We start from the raw sequence: 12,774 nt of genomic DNA on the forward strand, positions 1-12,774 counted from the left end.
GGATGCCTGACCTTATTTGGAACATGACCTTTGGCATAGTTACCTGGAGTAAAAACTACCCCCAGGTTTTTTCTACATGATAATCAGGCATTTCCTGATAGTCTGGAAGATAGGAGCCCACTGCCACATGTAAATAAAGCATACTATGAGCACCTATCAGCTGAGGCTTTGGCTGCTGCCTCCACACTATAATTTCTCTAGTTCTCCCACTGAATAAATGGAGCTGTTTCACTGTGTCTGGAGCTGTATCACCGCTGTTTCACTGCGCCTGGGACCAGCCTCCCCAGAAAGGCTTTCTTCCATCAGTGCTCACTGGCCATCCTGACCCCGTTCGTCGCTTCTGCTCCCCCTGCCCTCATGGGCCGGTGGCCAACGACCCGCAAAGAGAGGGAGAGACCCCCGCACTCCCCTGGCCCCTGTTCAACTTGCTTTCTTAAACAACACAGGCCCACCTGCCTAGGGGTGGCACCGCACAGTGGGCCTCCCACATCACTAAGATGCCCCTCAGACATGGCCACAGGCCAGTCCAATAGAGGCAATTCCCCAATTGAGGCTCCTTCAATCCAGGTGTGTCAAGTTGACACTAAAGCTATCCAGCACAAATGTTATGCTGAGATGCTTGGAGATACTGTATAGTTTAACCAGATAAGATTTTTTTATTATTATTATTATTTTTATTTTATGTGTATGCATGTATTGCCTGCATGTAGGTAAGTGCACCCGTGTCGTGCAGTGCCCGCAGAGGTCAGAAGAGGCTGTCAGATCCCCTGGGATTGGAGTTGTGGACAGTTGTTAGCTGCCATGTGGGTGCTGGGATTCAAACCCGGGACTTCTGCAAGAACAACCAGTGTTCTTAACCGTTAAGCCATCTCTCCAGCCCCTAACCAGATAAGATTTTTATTTTAAGTAGATCACTATCTTTTTGGAGACATGATCCAAGATAGTGGTTCTCAATCTTAGGTGCATGTGGAATCTTTCAGGATAATTTCACAGCTCCCATGTTTACTGTAGACAAATCAGCTTAGAACTGGTGGCACCAGTATTTATAATATTTCACTGGTAGTTACTGTGATCACTCAAGTTTGAAGACTACTAATGTACAGGAATAAAGATTGAGCAGGGGGCTCTTCAAAGTTTAACATGCTTTAGAATTACCTGAATTGATTGAGTACATCAAAAATGGGACCTGAGAATTTGCATTTCCAGCAAGTTCCTAGGCAGTACTGATGCTCCTGATCTGGTGACCACACTTACAGAACCATTGACCTGGAGATAGGGATTAGAAATCTCTCTTAGCAGTCTGAGGGATGAAGGCCTGAACTTCAACATGACAATGGGGATGTGGAGGGTGGGACAGAGCTGAGAATATAACTGCTAAAGTCAGTGTATTTTTGTTGAGATGATATAGAGAGGAGTGGAAAAGGGGAGGCATCAAAAAGTGACTTCCAAGTTTTGGGTTTGGTAACCACATGGTGGCATTCATTGACAGAGCCATAAAAGGAACAGGTTTTGTAGGAGACATCATGGTTCTAGGTGCTCAGTTCGATGTGTATAAGGAGCAGCCAGTGAATGTATTTGCAAATACTAGCCTGTTCTAGTTTGTTTCTCCATTGCTGTGACAAAATACTCTGACCAATACTAACTTTTGGAAGAAAGGGTTTATTTGGCTAACATCTCACAGGTCACAGTTCATCAGGGAACCCAAGGAACTCAGGGCAGGAACCTGGAGGCAGGAGCTGGAGCACAGGCCATAGAGGAATGCTGCTTACTGGCTTGCTCCTCTGGCCCATGCTCAACCTGTTTTCTTATACAACACAGGCCCACCTGCCCAGGGGTGGCACCACCCACAGTGGGCTGGGGCCCTCCCACATCACTCAGTAATCAAGAAGATGCCCCACAGACATGGCCACAGGCCAGTCCAATGGGGACAACTCCCCAGTTGAGGCTCCCTCAACCCAGGTGTGTCAAGTTGACACTAAAGCTATCAAGAACATAGCCCTAAGTTGGGAAAATTAATGGATGTAAATAAGAACCCATGGAATCATTAGCAGACAGATAGGTACATAAGTAAGCAGAGAAGGTAGAGTAGTTCATAGCTTTTTTGCATTTCTAGGATGCTAAAGTACTGTACAATTCTTTCAGTGATAGTGATTGACAGAGGCAGTGATTCTCAGACCCAGGAGAATACAGTTTGGGATAAGTCTCCTTTGATAGTCCTGTCATCTCCCCACTTAACACTCACTAGTGGAGGAATGAACACTGGGAAAAGGAGAGGGTGCTGAGAAAAACTAGTTTCTAAGGGCTGGGCAGGGGAGAACCTCAGAAAAGACACCAAAAGATGATAGTTCAAAACGTAAGAGGACACTTAAGAGAGAGTGGTGCCATGGAAGCCAAGGCAATAATGTGATTTAAGAAGTAATGAATGACTGTTCACATGCAGTAGAGAGATCCAGTATGAAAGGGTTGCTACATATGTTGGATTTAATATTTTCTAGGGGAGGTTTGGTGAAATGGTGTTTGTAAAAGCCAGATTGTTATGTACTGAGGAGTGTGTTTATTCATTCATTATAAAATTTTGTTTCTTACGTGGTGGACACTCTTCTAAATTGGTGTGGATACATTGAACAAAAAGGTCTCTGCCTGGGGCTAGAGAGATGGCTCAGAGGTTAAGAGCACTGACTTCTCTTGCAGAAGACCCGGGTTCGATTCCTAGCACCCATATGGCAGCTAACAACTGTCCGTAACTCCAGTTCCAGGGGATACAACCCCTGCTTGGCCTCTGCAGGCATTGCGCAACATGGGTATACTTACACACATGCATGCAATACACTCATACACATAAAAAAAAATCTCTGCCTTCAAGACACTTAAATTCTAGTAGGAGATAAACACATGAGAACTGTGGATAAATAGCATAAAACATTCTTTTAAGGGACTGGAGAGATGGCTCAGCAGTTAGGAGCACTTGCTGCTCTTGCAGAGGACCCAGGTTCTGTTCCTAGCACCACATCATGGCTCACAACCATCCATAACTCCAGCTCCAGAGGATTTGACACCCTTTTCTGGTGTCTGTGGGCACTGCACACATGTGGTGCATATACATACACATAAAGTAAAAATAATCTTTTTAAAACAGTTCTTCCAAGAAGATTGACTAAGAAAAGATAGAAGGTACAGCAGTATAGTAATAACTGGCATGTGTTGCGTTCTTACTATGTGACAGACATTTTATGTACAGTTATCCTTTAACTCACAGCAGTTCAATAGGGAATGTGAAATAGAGTCCTATTTTATAAATAAGGACTCTTTGGATCGGAGTAGCTAAGAAAGGAGTTGTCAGAGATCACTTTCCCAAAATTACTAATAAATGGCAGATCTGAGATTTAACCCAGGTACTGTTTGAATCCAAAGTTTTTTTTTTTTTTTGGTCTTTTTGAGACAGGGTCTCCCTGTAGCCCCAGCTTTCCTGGCTGTATTGTATCTATAGAAATATTTTTTATGTTGCTAATAACCTTTAGGTACTTACTCACTTTTTCATTTACTTACTGTTCAAGTTCTTTAAAATGGCTTTGCTTCATATTGCCATTATGTGTGATAGTAACATACCTTATTATTTGCCTTTCATTTTAAGAGCTCCAAAGCACTTGGAAACATTCATCTCTGACATAGCAAATGCCATCCTGTCACCCCTGTCTAAAATCTTTTAATGGCCTAGGATTTCTAATGACTCCTTTTCACTCTTACACCCTCACTTCTCCCTTCTTTCTACATTCCAAATATACTGAATAATATCTACTCCTATAATTTTTTCTTCAACGTGTTCACCTTTATACTTTCTGAGACACCCCCTACACCAACCTAAATATGATTCCTGCTTTGCCAGCTGCTTTTCATTTCCCTGATCTCATTACTTTTCCACAAAGGCCTTTACTGACCATTGGACTAGCTTTCTATACAAGATTTCTTTCTTTTTCTAATGCAAGGTGTCTTTCTTTTTCCTTTCTTCTTTTTTTTTCTTTGAGAAAGTATATTGCTATGTTGCATAGACTGGCCTGGAACTCACCATGTAGCCCTTGCTGGTCTCAAATCCATAATCTCCCTGCTTTCTGACTGTGTGAGGATGGTTTCTTATAGTTCTTGTTATTGCAGTGAAGTTTTAAGTTTTTTTTATATATATATATATTATCTTCATTGAGGACAAATTCATGTATTATTAATGCATTCAAAAGTGTTTTAAGAGACAATATTTTAGTATAAAACAATGAGGTGTGTATAACAAACACACTCAAATTTAGAACATTTTCATGACCTGAAGAAGTCCAATCTAGCTTTTTTCCTCCTGTCCATCTAGTCCTAAGCAAACACTAACTTACTTCCTAACTCTGTAGATATGTCCATTCTAGACATTTCATACAAATGGAATCATATAATATGACCTTTTCCATTGGCTTCTTTCAAGTACCATGTTTTCAAGGTTCACTCATAGAATTATGTATCAATTCTTTGCTTTTTATTGCTGAACAAAATACTATATTTTATGACTGTATCACATTTTATTTACATTTGGCACATTTTGTTTATTCCTTTTAATGTTTGTTCCAGTAAAGTCTAAGTGCCATGAAAGCAATGTACATTTTTGCTTATCACTTTATCCAGAGCAAACATTTATTAAAGCAATGAACCCAGTTTAATTTTATGTAGAGCTCTGTTTGTATTTACTCACGGAAGTTCTTATGTGTTTACACACAACCTTCCTGTTCTAAAACTCTGAAGAAGTCAGCCACTGTTTTGGAGATTTATAGGGGTTTAGATGAGTCATGGAAATGTTATAGCATTTTACTTGTTTATGTGTATATTCATATTCACCACATATTTATTGGAAACTTTAATGTGCCAGGCACTATGAGGTGGTGGGGATTTAAGAGTGAACAAGGCAAACATCATTCCCGCTCTCTTACAATTGTATTCTAGTTGGGGGGCAGGGAGACGAGAGAGAGAGAGAGAGAGAGAGAGAGAGAGAGAGAGAGAGAGAGAGAGAGAGAAGAGAATTTTTAGATAAACATAAATACTCTGAAGAAAATAGTAGCATATTGAAATAGCAACTTGTTAATGAATTCCTTCAACTGGGATGCTCAATAAAAGCTAAGCCTTTGAGGAATTTGGATAACGAGAAACCTGGTTAAAAACCTGGTTTAAACCATTTCATAAAGAAGGAACAGATTATAAGGCACTTGAATTGGAATGAATTTGACACATTCAAGAGTTAAAAATGAGGATTATGATACTGAGTGTGGTGGATGAAAGAAAAAGTAGGAAGTGAATCTAGAGAGAGAGGCAGGGTTTAAATCATATAGGATCCTATAGGTCATTGCAGAAAATTTGCAATTAGAATGAAATCCACCAGGGGCCACCTGAGAGCTTTAAATAGGAATGTGACATGGTCTGATTTATAATTCTGAAATTTTTTTTTAGCTTTTAGGTGGAGATTTTAGATCAATTAGGAGTTTATTGTGGTAATTCAGGTAATAGATAATACAATTGTCTCAGGTCCTTTGTCATTTAAGTCTATGTTTTTAGGTTATCTGCATCTCAGCTTTATTTTGAGTGATTTTTAAGTTTTACAACATGAATTTTAGCCTGAGCCCTTCAGAACTTGCTGAAGGTCCATTGATGGGAGCATATTATCACTGGCTCCCCATCAGTAATATCATTACTGTGTTATTATTTGTTTTCCCCAAATAATTAATAAGGGTATTTATTTCTAGGTTCTTAAATTTCAGGATGAGAAAAAGAGATACTTGCAAATCTGGCTTCTCGTGTCATTGTCTTATCCAAATGTGGCCATTTCTTAAAACTGGTAAAATTCATTTCACCAATGAAAAGACGAAAAATATTTTTTAGTATCTAATATGACAACTAACACGTTGTTGCTAAATAGATGTTCATCTATTATATAAACTAGTTATTCTGAGTGAATAAAGCTTATGCCATCAGCTTATGACTTTTGCTGTGTATAATTTGTCATTTAGTTCTTGAAACCACTTGTATATGGAAACTCCTACAGTATAAAGCAGGACACCAAAGCTCAAAGCAGTTCACATTGCTCCTCACATTTAGCCCTTAAAGCACTCACATGAAATATACCATGGTGTCACAGGTTCCACACATAGGAGTGTTTGCAACACATATTGGACTAGAGGGGACAAAGAGAACATGAAATTGGGTGAAGAGGGAGGTGGGGTGTGGGTGGATCTGGGTATAGATTGCAGAGGGGGGAATATGATCAAAATACAATGTATGAGCTAGGCATGGTGGTGCATGCCCTTAATCCCAGCACTTGGAAGGCAGAGGCAGGTGGATCTCTGTGAGTTTAAGGCCAGTATGGTTTGCATAACGAGCTCTAGGCCAGTGAGGGCTATGTAGTGAGACCCTGTCTCAAAAACAAAAACCAAACAACCACCACAAAGATAAATTGTATGGATTCTCAAAAAAGAAGGAAAATAGCCAGGTGTGGTGATGCACACCTTTAATCCCAGCACTCGGGAGGCAGAGGCAGGTGGATCTCTGTGAGTTCAAGGCCAGCCTGGTCTACATAGTGAGTTCCAGGACAGCTGGAGCTACAGGGAGACCATGTCTCAAAAAGAGCAAAAAAAAAAAAAAAAAACAAAAAAAAAAAAAAAAAAAAGAAAAAAAGAAAAAGGAAAATATAGTTAAAGAACAGAGTCAGAGAAGGAAACTAGCTTCTCCACTCTCTGTTCCCTCGCCCTTCTTTGGTTTTCTTAATCCCTTTTATCATTTCTGAGTACAGTATATATCAATATATTGATATCTATTAGTATCTGTCTATATCAGTTTCTGTATTTTCTTGTCAACCTCAGTAGACTATATATTCCCTAAATGCAGGGACTGTATGTTCTCTATTGCTGTGCAACGAAATATCCTAAGACTCAGTGCCTTGAACCAACAGTTACTATTTTTCAGATTTTGTAGATTAGGAATTCAGAGGCAACTTAGTTGAGTGATTCTAGATTAGGATCTCTTAGGCGGTTATAGCCCATATATCTACTTGGGCTGCACTCATCAAGGCTTCATTGGGAGTAGGATATCTGCTTTAAAGACGACTCATGTGAGTATTGGCTAAAGGCCTCAGTTTCTTTCTTCCGTAGCCTTTCTTCGTGGTATGGAAGCTGGTTTCCTTCAGAGTGAATAATTCAAGAAAAAATTGAGATAGATACATTATTATATATCAAATATATTTTATAGCCTAGCAATGCTAACTTCTGCTATATCCCTTTGGTATCACATAGCAGTCTTGACATGCTGTGGCATGAGTGTTACACAAGGCCATGAGTGACTGAAGGGAGGTTCCTTTAGGGGTCATCTCTTTATGTAATCATCTCTGATTATCACAGACAATTTTTCTACCTTGTTTACTTTTGTAATTTCTTTCATAATTTCATACACATAAATGATATACTTCGACCATATCCCCCCATTATCTTCTCTTATCCCTTCCCCCTTTCACCAAAGCCCTTCTGCCCAACCAATCCTCCTCCTATTTCATATCTGTTTATGGCCCACTATATTTAATTAGGGTTTTATTGGAAACAGAATCTCATATGGCCTAGGATGGTCTCAAATTCAGCTAAAGATGGCCTTGAACTTCTGATTCTCTTTCCTCTGCCTCCAGAGTGCTGAGATAATAGGCATGTGCTACCATGCCCAGGTCTTGTTTACAGTTATATTCCTAGCACTGAGAAGTGTGTGTTGTGTCTGGTGGGTGCTCAGAAAATAATTGTTGAATCATGGGTTGATGGATTTAGACTACAAAGTATATCTTGAGAAAAGAGACCATTTATCTAACTACAGTTCCTGAGATGGGCATGGAAGATTGTCAAATATAAGAAGAAAGGGAAATTCTGTTTTTGGTTTTATCTTTCTCTCAGATGTGGAAACATGAAGGCTTTTTTGCACTCTATAAGGGATTTTGGCCGAACTGGCTTCGACTTGGACCCTGGAACATCATTGTATCCTTTTAGAAATTGAAAATGGAAGCCAATGCTTCAAGGTCTCAGGTAATAGGTTATGGGAAGAAAAATTTGATTATTTCATCCATTATAGGCAAGTAAGGAACTCAAGTATCCTAATAGTGATTATTGTGAATGGAATTAAGTAGAGAAACAACTTTCCATTGGAGGTGGATACAAATTTAAAGGGATAGAAAAAAATGTGCCAGATGTTCCTCTTTAAAGCAAAATGTTGGGCTGGGAAGATGGCTGAGTGGGTAAAGAAAGGCACTTGCCACCATGCCTGATGACCTAAGTTCAGTCCCTAGGACCCACATGATGGAAGGAAAGAAGTGACTTCTGCAGGTTGTACTCTGAACTCCATGCACATGGTGTAGCGCATGCACAAACACACATACATTGGTTAGGCTAATGAAACAAAATATCAAACCCGGCCAGTTTTAAAAGGGCTATGATGTTTTTAGAAACAGTGATGGGGATGCCCACAGGAAAGTCCATGCTGTTGTGGTCTAGATTTCCTAAGCCCTAACTATAAGACTCAACTAGCTAGAAAATACTAATAGGACACAAAACATTGAGTGAAAGAATCCACAACCAGCCAGGTATGGTGGAACACATCTTTAATCCCAGCATTCAGGAGGCAGAGGCAGGGGGATCTCTGTGAGTTCGAGGCCAGTGTGTTCTCCATAGAGAATTCTAGGCCAGTCAGGGTAACATAGTGAGACCCTATGTAAAAAACAAAAAAAAGGAAAATCCAAACAAGCAAACAAACAAAAAACATCAAAAAGGGAAAGACTTTTAAACTAATGCCCTGTAGACTAAGCACATACATTTAAGAAAATGCAATGCAGAATTTTTGAAATAGATTTAGCTTTCAATATCAATTGAGAGATCTTCCATGACTCACTGCACAGTTTTTTATTACGTATGAGCAACTCAAGAGGCTTCAAATCTAAGAAAGTCTGAAAATCTGTGAGTCCAGTCCTGCCAGCCTTTCTACTGTTTTCCTTCTTTGTGTTCCTAATGTATTTTGACAAAGTTGTGTTTACAGAACCAGTGGTCTCCCAAGGGCCTTCAACTTGAAGAACAGTAGGATGGCTTAATGATGTTTCTGCATTTGTGCTACCATGTTATCTCTTCCCTGAGAGGAAGTATTCACATTGAGAGTGTGGCCCCAGATTGGTGTCTTCTGTGAAGATGGATACTGATGAGTGACATTCAGAAAGGCCTTCTTTCCAAATGTGGGTTAAATATAGTTGGTTATTCCCAGACAGGCTACAGCAGAAGGTATAGGCCGGCCTACTTACTGCTATGTATGGTATTGACCTTGGTTCTCATTAAAGTATTTATTGGCTGAATAATTTTGAGTTTGTCTTCATTTACTCTCCTCTTTGCTAACTCTCATTCTCCAGAAAGTGATAAAAAGGTGACTATGAAATCAAGACTAAACTATTTTTTAAAAATTTTTAAAAATTATGTTAAATCATGTATTTGTGTGGGGGCATGTGCATGTGTGAGTACAAGTGTCTGTGAAGACCAGAGACATAGGATTCCCTTGGAATTGGGGTTACAGTCATTGTGAGCCACCTTATGTGGGTTCTAGCAACTGAACTTAGGTCCTCTGATGAGTAGTTTATCTCTTCATCCCTGAGACTGGGCTGATAAAGCATATTTATGGGAGTATAATAAGTGCATTTTGTTTGTCCACTATTATTTGTCAGCATAATGCCACTCACTTCTAAACACTGAGCCAGTGGTTCTTTCCAGAGCATGAAACAAGCAAGTGACTCATTTGGAAGGTGCTACAGATAAAATGCTAAAAGAGGCTTACAGTTGAACCCTGTGCTCAGAGTTTAGGTCTTCATAATTATCTGTTCTTTCATTTGTTCAAACATTTATTATTATGTGCCTATTGTTTCCTGAATGCTGGGAATATGGAAAATGAAGTCATGTCTCTGTTTTTCAGACTCATATTAGAGTGAAGAATGGTTTGTAAGTAATTATAGTACATTCTAAGTACTATGTGAAGAACGATCAAAGAGCTGCAGGAGAGCCTGGGAGAAATACCCTACCTAGGGGATTTGCCAAAGCTTTATAGTAGAGATGACATTTAAGCTGAGCCAAAGGAAGAGTGGATGTTACCATGTGGATAAGGCCTTATACATCTTGACAAATGTTTAACAATATATATCTGCCATTAGAGAATCATAAAGAATGATTTTACTGCTGTAAAAATCCCCCTAGCCCTTGGCAACCACTGAGACTATTACTGTGTCAATGGTAGTGTCTTTTCCAGAGTGTCATATAATTGGAATCACATAGTAGCTTTTTCAGATAGGTTTCTTTCATTTGATAAGTGTCCCCTGTGACTTTTAATGACTTCATCGCTCAGTTCTTTTTAGTGCTATGTTAGACAACATTCTGCCACTGTGACAGAATATCAGAGAAAAATAAAGGAGGAGAGGTTTATTTTGGCTCGCAGTTTGAGAAGTTTCAGTCCTTGGTGACATGGCCTCATTGCCTTTGGGCCTGTGGTGAAGTCAGTTATGGCAGAAACACATGGCAGAGGAAAGCTATCTAACTTATAGCAGCTAGGAAGCAAGGAGAGAGAGAAGAGACCTGGGTCCCAATATAGCCTTCAAGTGTGTGCCTCCAGCGACCTACTTCTTCCAACTAGGCCCTACCTCATATCTTTTCTGCCACATCCCAGTAGCCCTGACAGTGAGGATCAGTCCCTCAACACGTGATTTTTTTTTAGGGGACTCTTAAGATACAAATCATATCAGTCTTATATTCCATTTCCTCTATGCACAACAATTCATCCAGTCACTACTGAAGGGTATCTTGGTTGCTTTCAAGTTTTGACAATGATAAATAAAGCAGCAGTAAACATTTGTGTGTTGGACTTGGTACAATTGTGACTTTTCAGTCTATTTTTGTAGCTACCAAGGGGCACAATTGCTGAATGGTATGATAGAGTATGTTTAACATTGTAAGAAACTACCAAACTTCCAAGGTGACTGTATAATTTTTCATTCCCAGCAGCAATGAATAAAAGTGACTGTTGCTCTATACCCTTCCTGGCTTTTGGTGGTGTCATTACTTTGAATTTTGGCCATTGTGGTAGGTAGGTGTGTAGTAGTTTCTCATTGTTTATATCTTTTAAATTTTTATTTATTCTTTATTTTTATTTGTATGAGTGTATTGCCTGCATGTACGTAAGGGCACCTGTGTCATGCAATGCCCTCAGAGGTTAGAAGAGCACATTGGATCTCCTAAGAACTGGAGTTATGGACGGTTGTTAGCTGCCGTGTGGGTACTGGGAATCGAACCTTGGTCCTCTGCAAGAGCAGCCAGTGATCTTAACTGCTGAGCCATCTCTCCAGCCCCATTGATTGTATTTTTTAAATACATTTACTACATCTCTCTTGTACCCCATTCAAACCCAAATAGATTAGCAGAAAGGAAGCCATGTTGTCAAAACATACAGACTGAAAAATAGTTTCTTGAAGAGTTCATTTATATTGGAAAATGGATCTCATTCACCTCAAATGTTATTCCTTAAGAGAAATCTTTAAATGATTTAAATGATAAATCTTTAAATGATCTCCTATTGTCAATAACTTTCCTTATTATAATTTCTTACACTAATTCAAAATTTACAACTTTATATTGTATTTATGTCATCATTCAACTAATATCCACATCTCCATGCAGGCTATAATCTTCATAAAGAAAAAAATTATGTTGTTTTTGTTCACGACTGAGTTCTTAAACTACTCTGTCCTGTAGTCTAGATTTCTGAATTTCAGAAGACAGATTAACCCTAGTAGCAGGGCTTATCGAAAGGTTTCCTTTTGTTAAACCACACCAATCCTAAACAAAATTAGTTAACTCTCTCAATATGGTTTGTGCTTTCAGGAACTCATGTGCTTTTCTTTTCTTGAGATGGTCTGTGAGTATTTACTCCTTTGTGGTTCATTTATGATGTCTTTTAGTAGCTATTCCTGGGAAACTTAATGCTTCAAGGAATGTTAGCAAAAACCTAAATTAAAATTATATATGCTTAATACACCTTTATATAGTAATACTCCTTTGGAGACTATATCCTTAGGGAAGTGAACAGAGGCATATCAGAAATTTATGCACTGGTTATTTTTACTGGTATAACAATGAGACATTAAAAAAACTGTGAAAATGGTAAAAAAAAAAAACAATTCTACATATCTACTTGTTGCAAAAACCTATAACCGTTATGCTTTTGAAGAAGACTTAGTGACAGAAAAAATAGACGATATAATAAAAAGTGTAAAAAAGAGGAAGGAGAATAAAAATTATCATCTCTGGATGGTATAATTACAAGTGCCTGAGTAATCTATATTTTCAAATGAACAAAAGTTACTTTTATAAGAAGAAAGGATTGATAAATACCATTCATATGTCAGTGTGTACCTCTGAAAGAATTCCTAGGAAAGATGCAGTTTTAGCAACTCTCAAATGTTTGTGGGAGAGATGTAGAGACAGTCAATGAATGAACAACAGTTGACATTTATAGGCACCACCACTGAGTTGGTAAAATTGAAGGATTAACAATTAAGAATTCACATAAAAGGAGGTGATTCCAGACAAGTCAGCAGTTTTTGAAGGATGCTATAGAAAGTACTGAAGTTACCACTCAGTTTTGAGTGTCTGATGATATCCAAGAGGTTGTAGTCTGTCCTTGAGTCCATTGCTGCTATTTTTGCCC

The 12,774-nt window shown here is 38.9% G+C and overlaps 1 protein-coding gene across 5 annotated transcripts in view; it reads left to right on the forward strand.

The window, feature by feature from the left end:
- Window positions 1–9,388, forward strand: part of Slc25a14 (solute carrier family 25 member 14) — a 50,369-nt gene extending 40,981 nt beyond the window's left edge. For all 5 annotated transcript variants that reach the window (XM_008826725.2, XM_008826726.2, XM_029560426.1 and 2 more), the window contains 2 exons: window positions 7,947–8,027; window positions 8,942–9,388. In XM_008826725.2, coding sequence (XP_008824947.1) covers window positions 7,947–8,027; window positions 8,942–8,983 — 123 coding nt within the window. In that variant the 3' untranslated portion in view covers window positions 8,984–9,388. The remainder of the gene's footprint in view (window positions 1–7,946; window positions 8,028–8,941) is intronic.
- Window positions 9,389–12,774: the final 3,386 nt, after the last annotated feature.

Source organism: Nannospalax galili, unplaced genomic scaffold (genome assembly GCF_000622305.1).
Source record: "Nannospalax galili isolate Female #2095 unplaced genomic scaffold, S.galili_v1.0 scaffold371, whole genome shotgun sequence".
NCBI lineage: Eukaryota > Metazoa > Chordata > Mammalia > Rodentia > Spalacidae > Nannospalax > Nannospalax galili.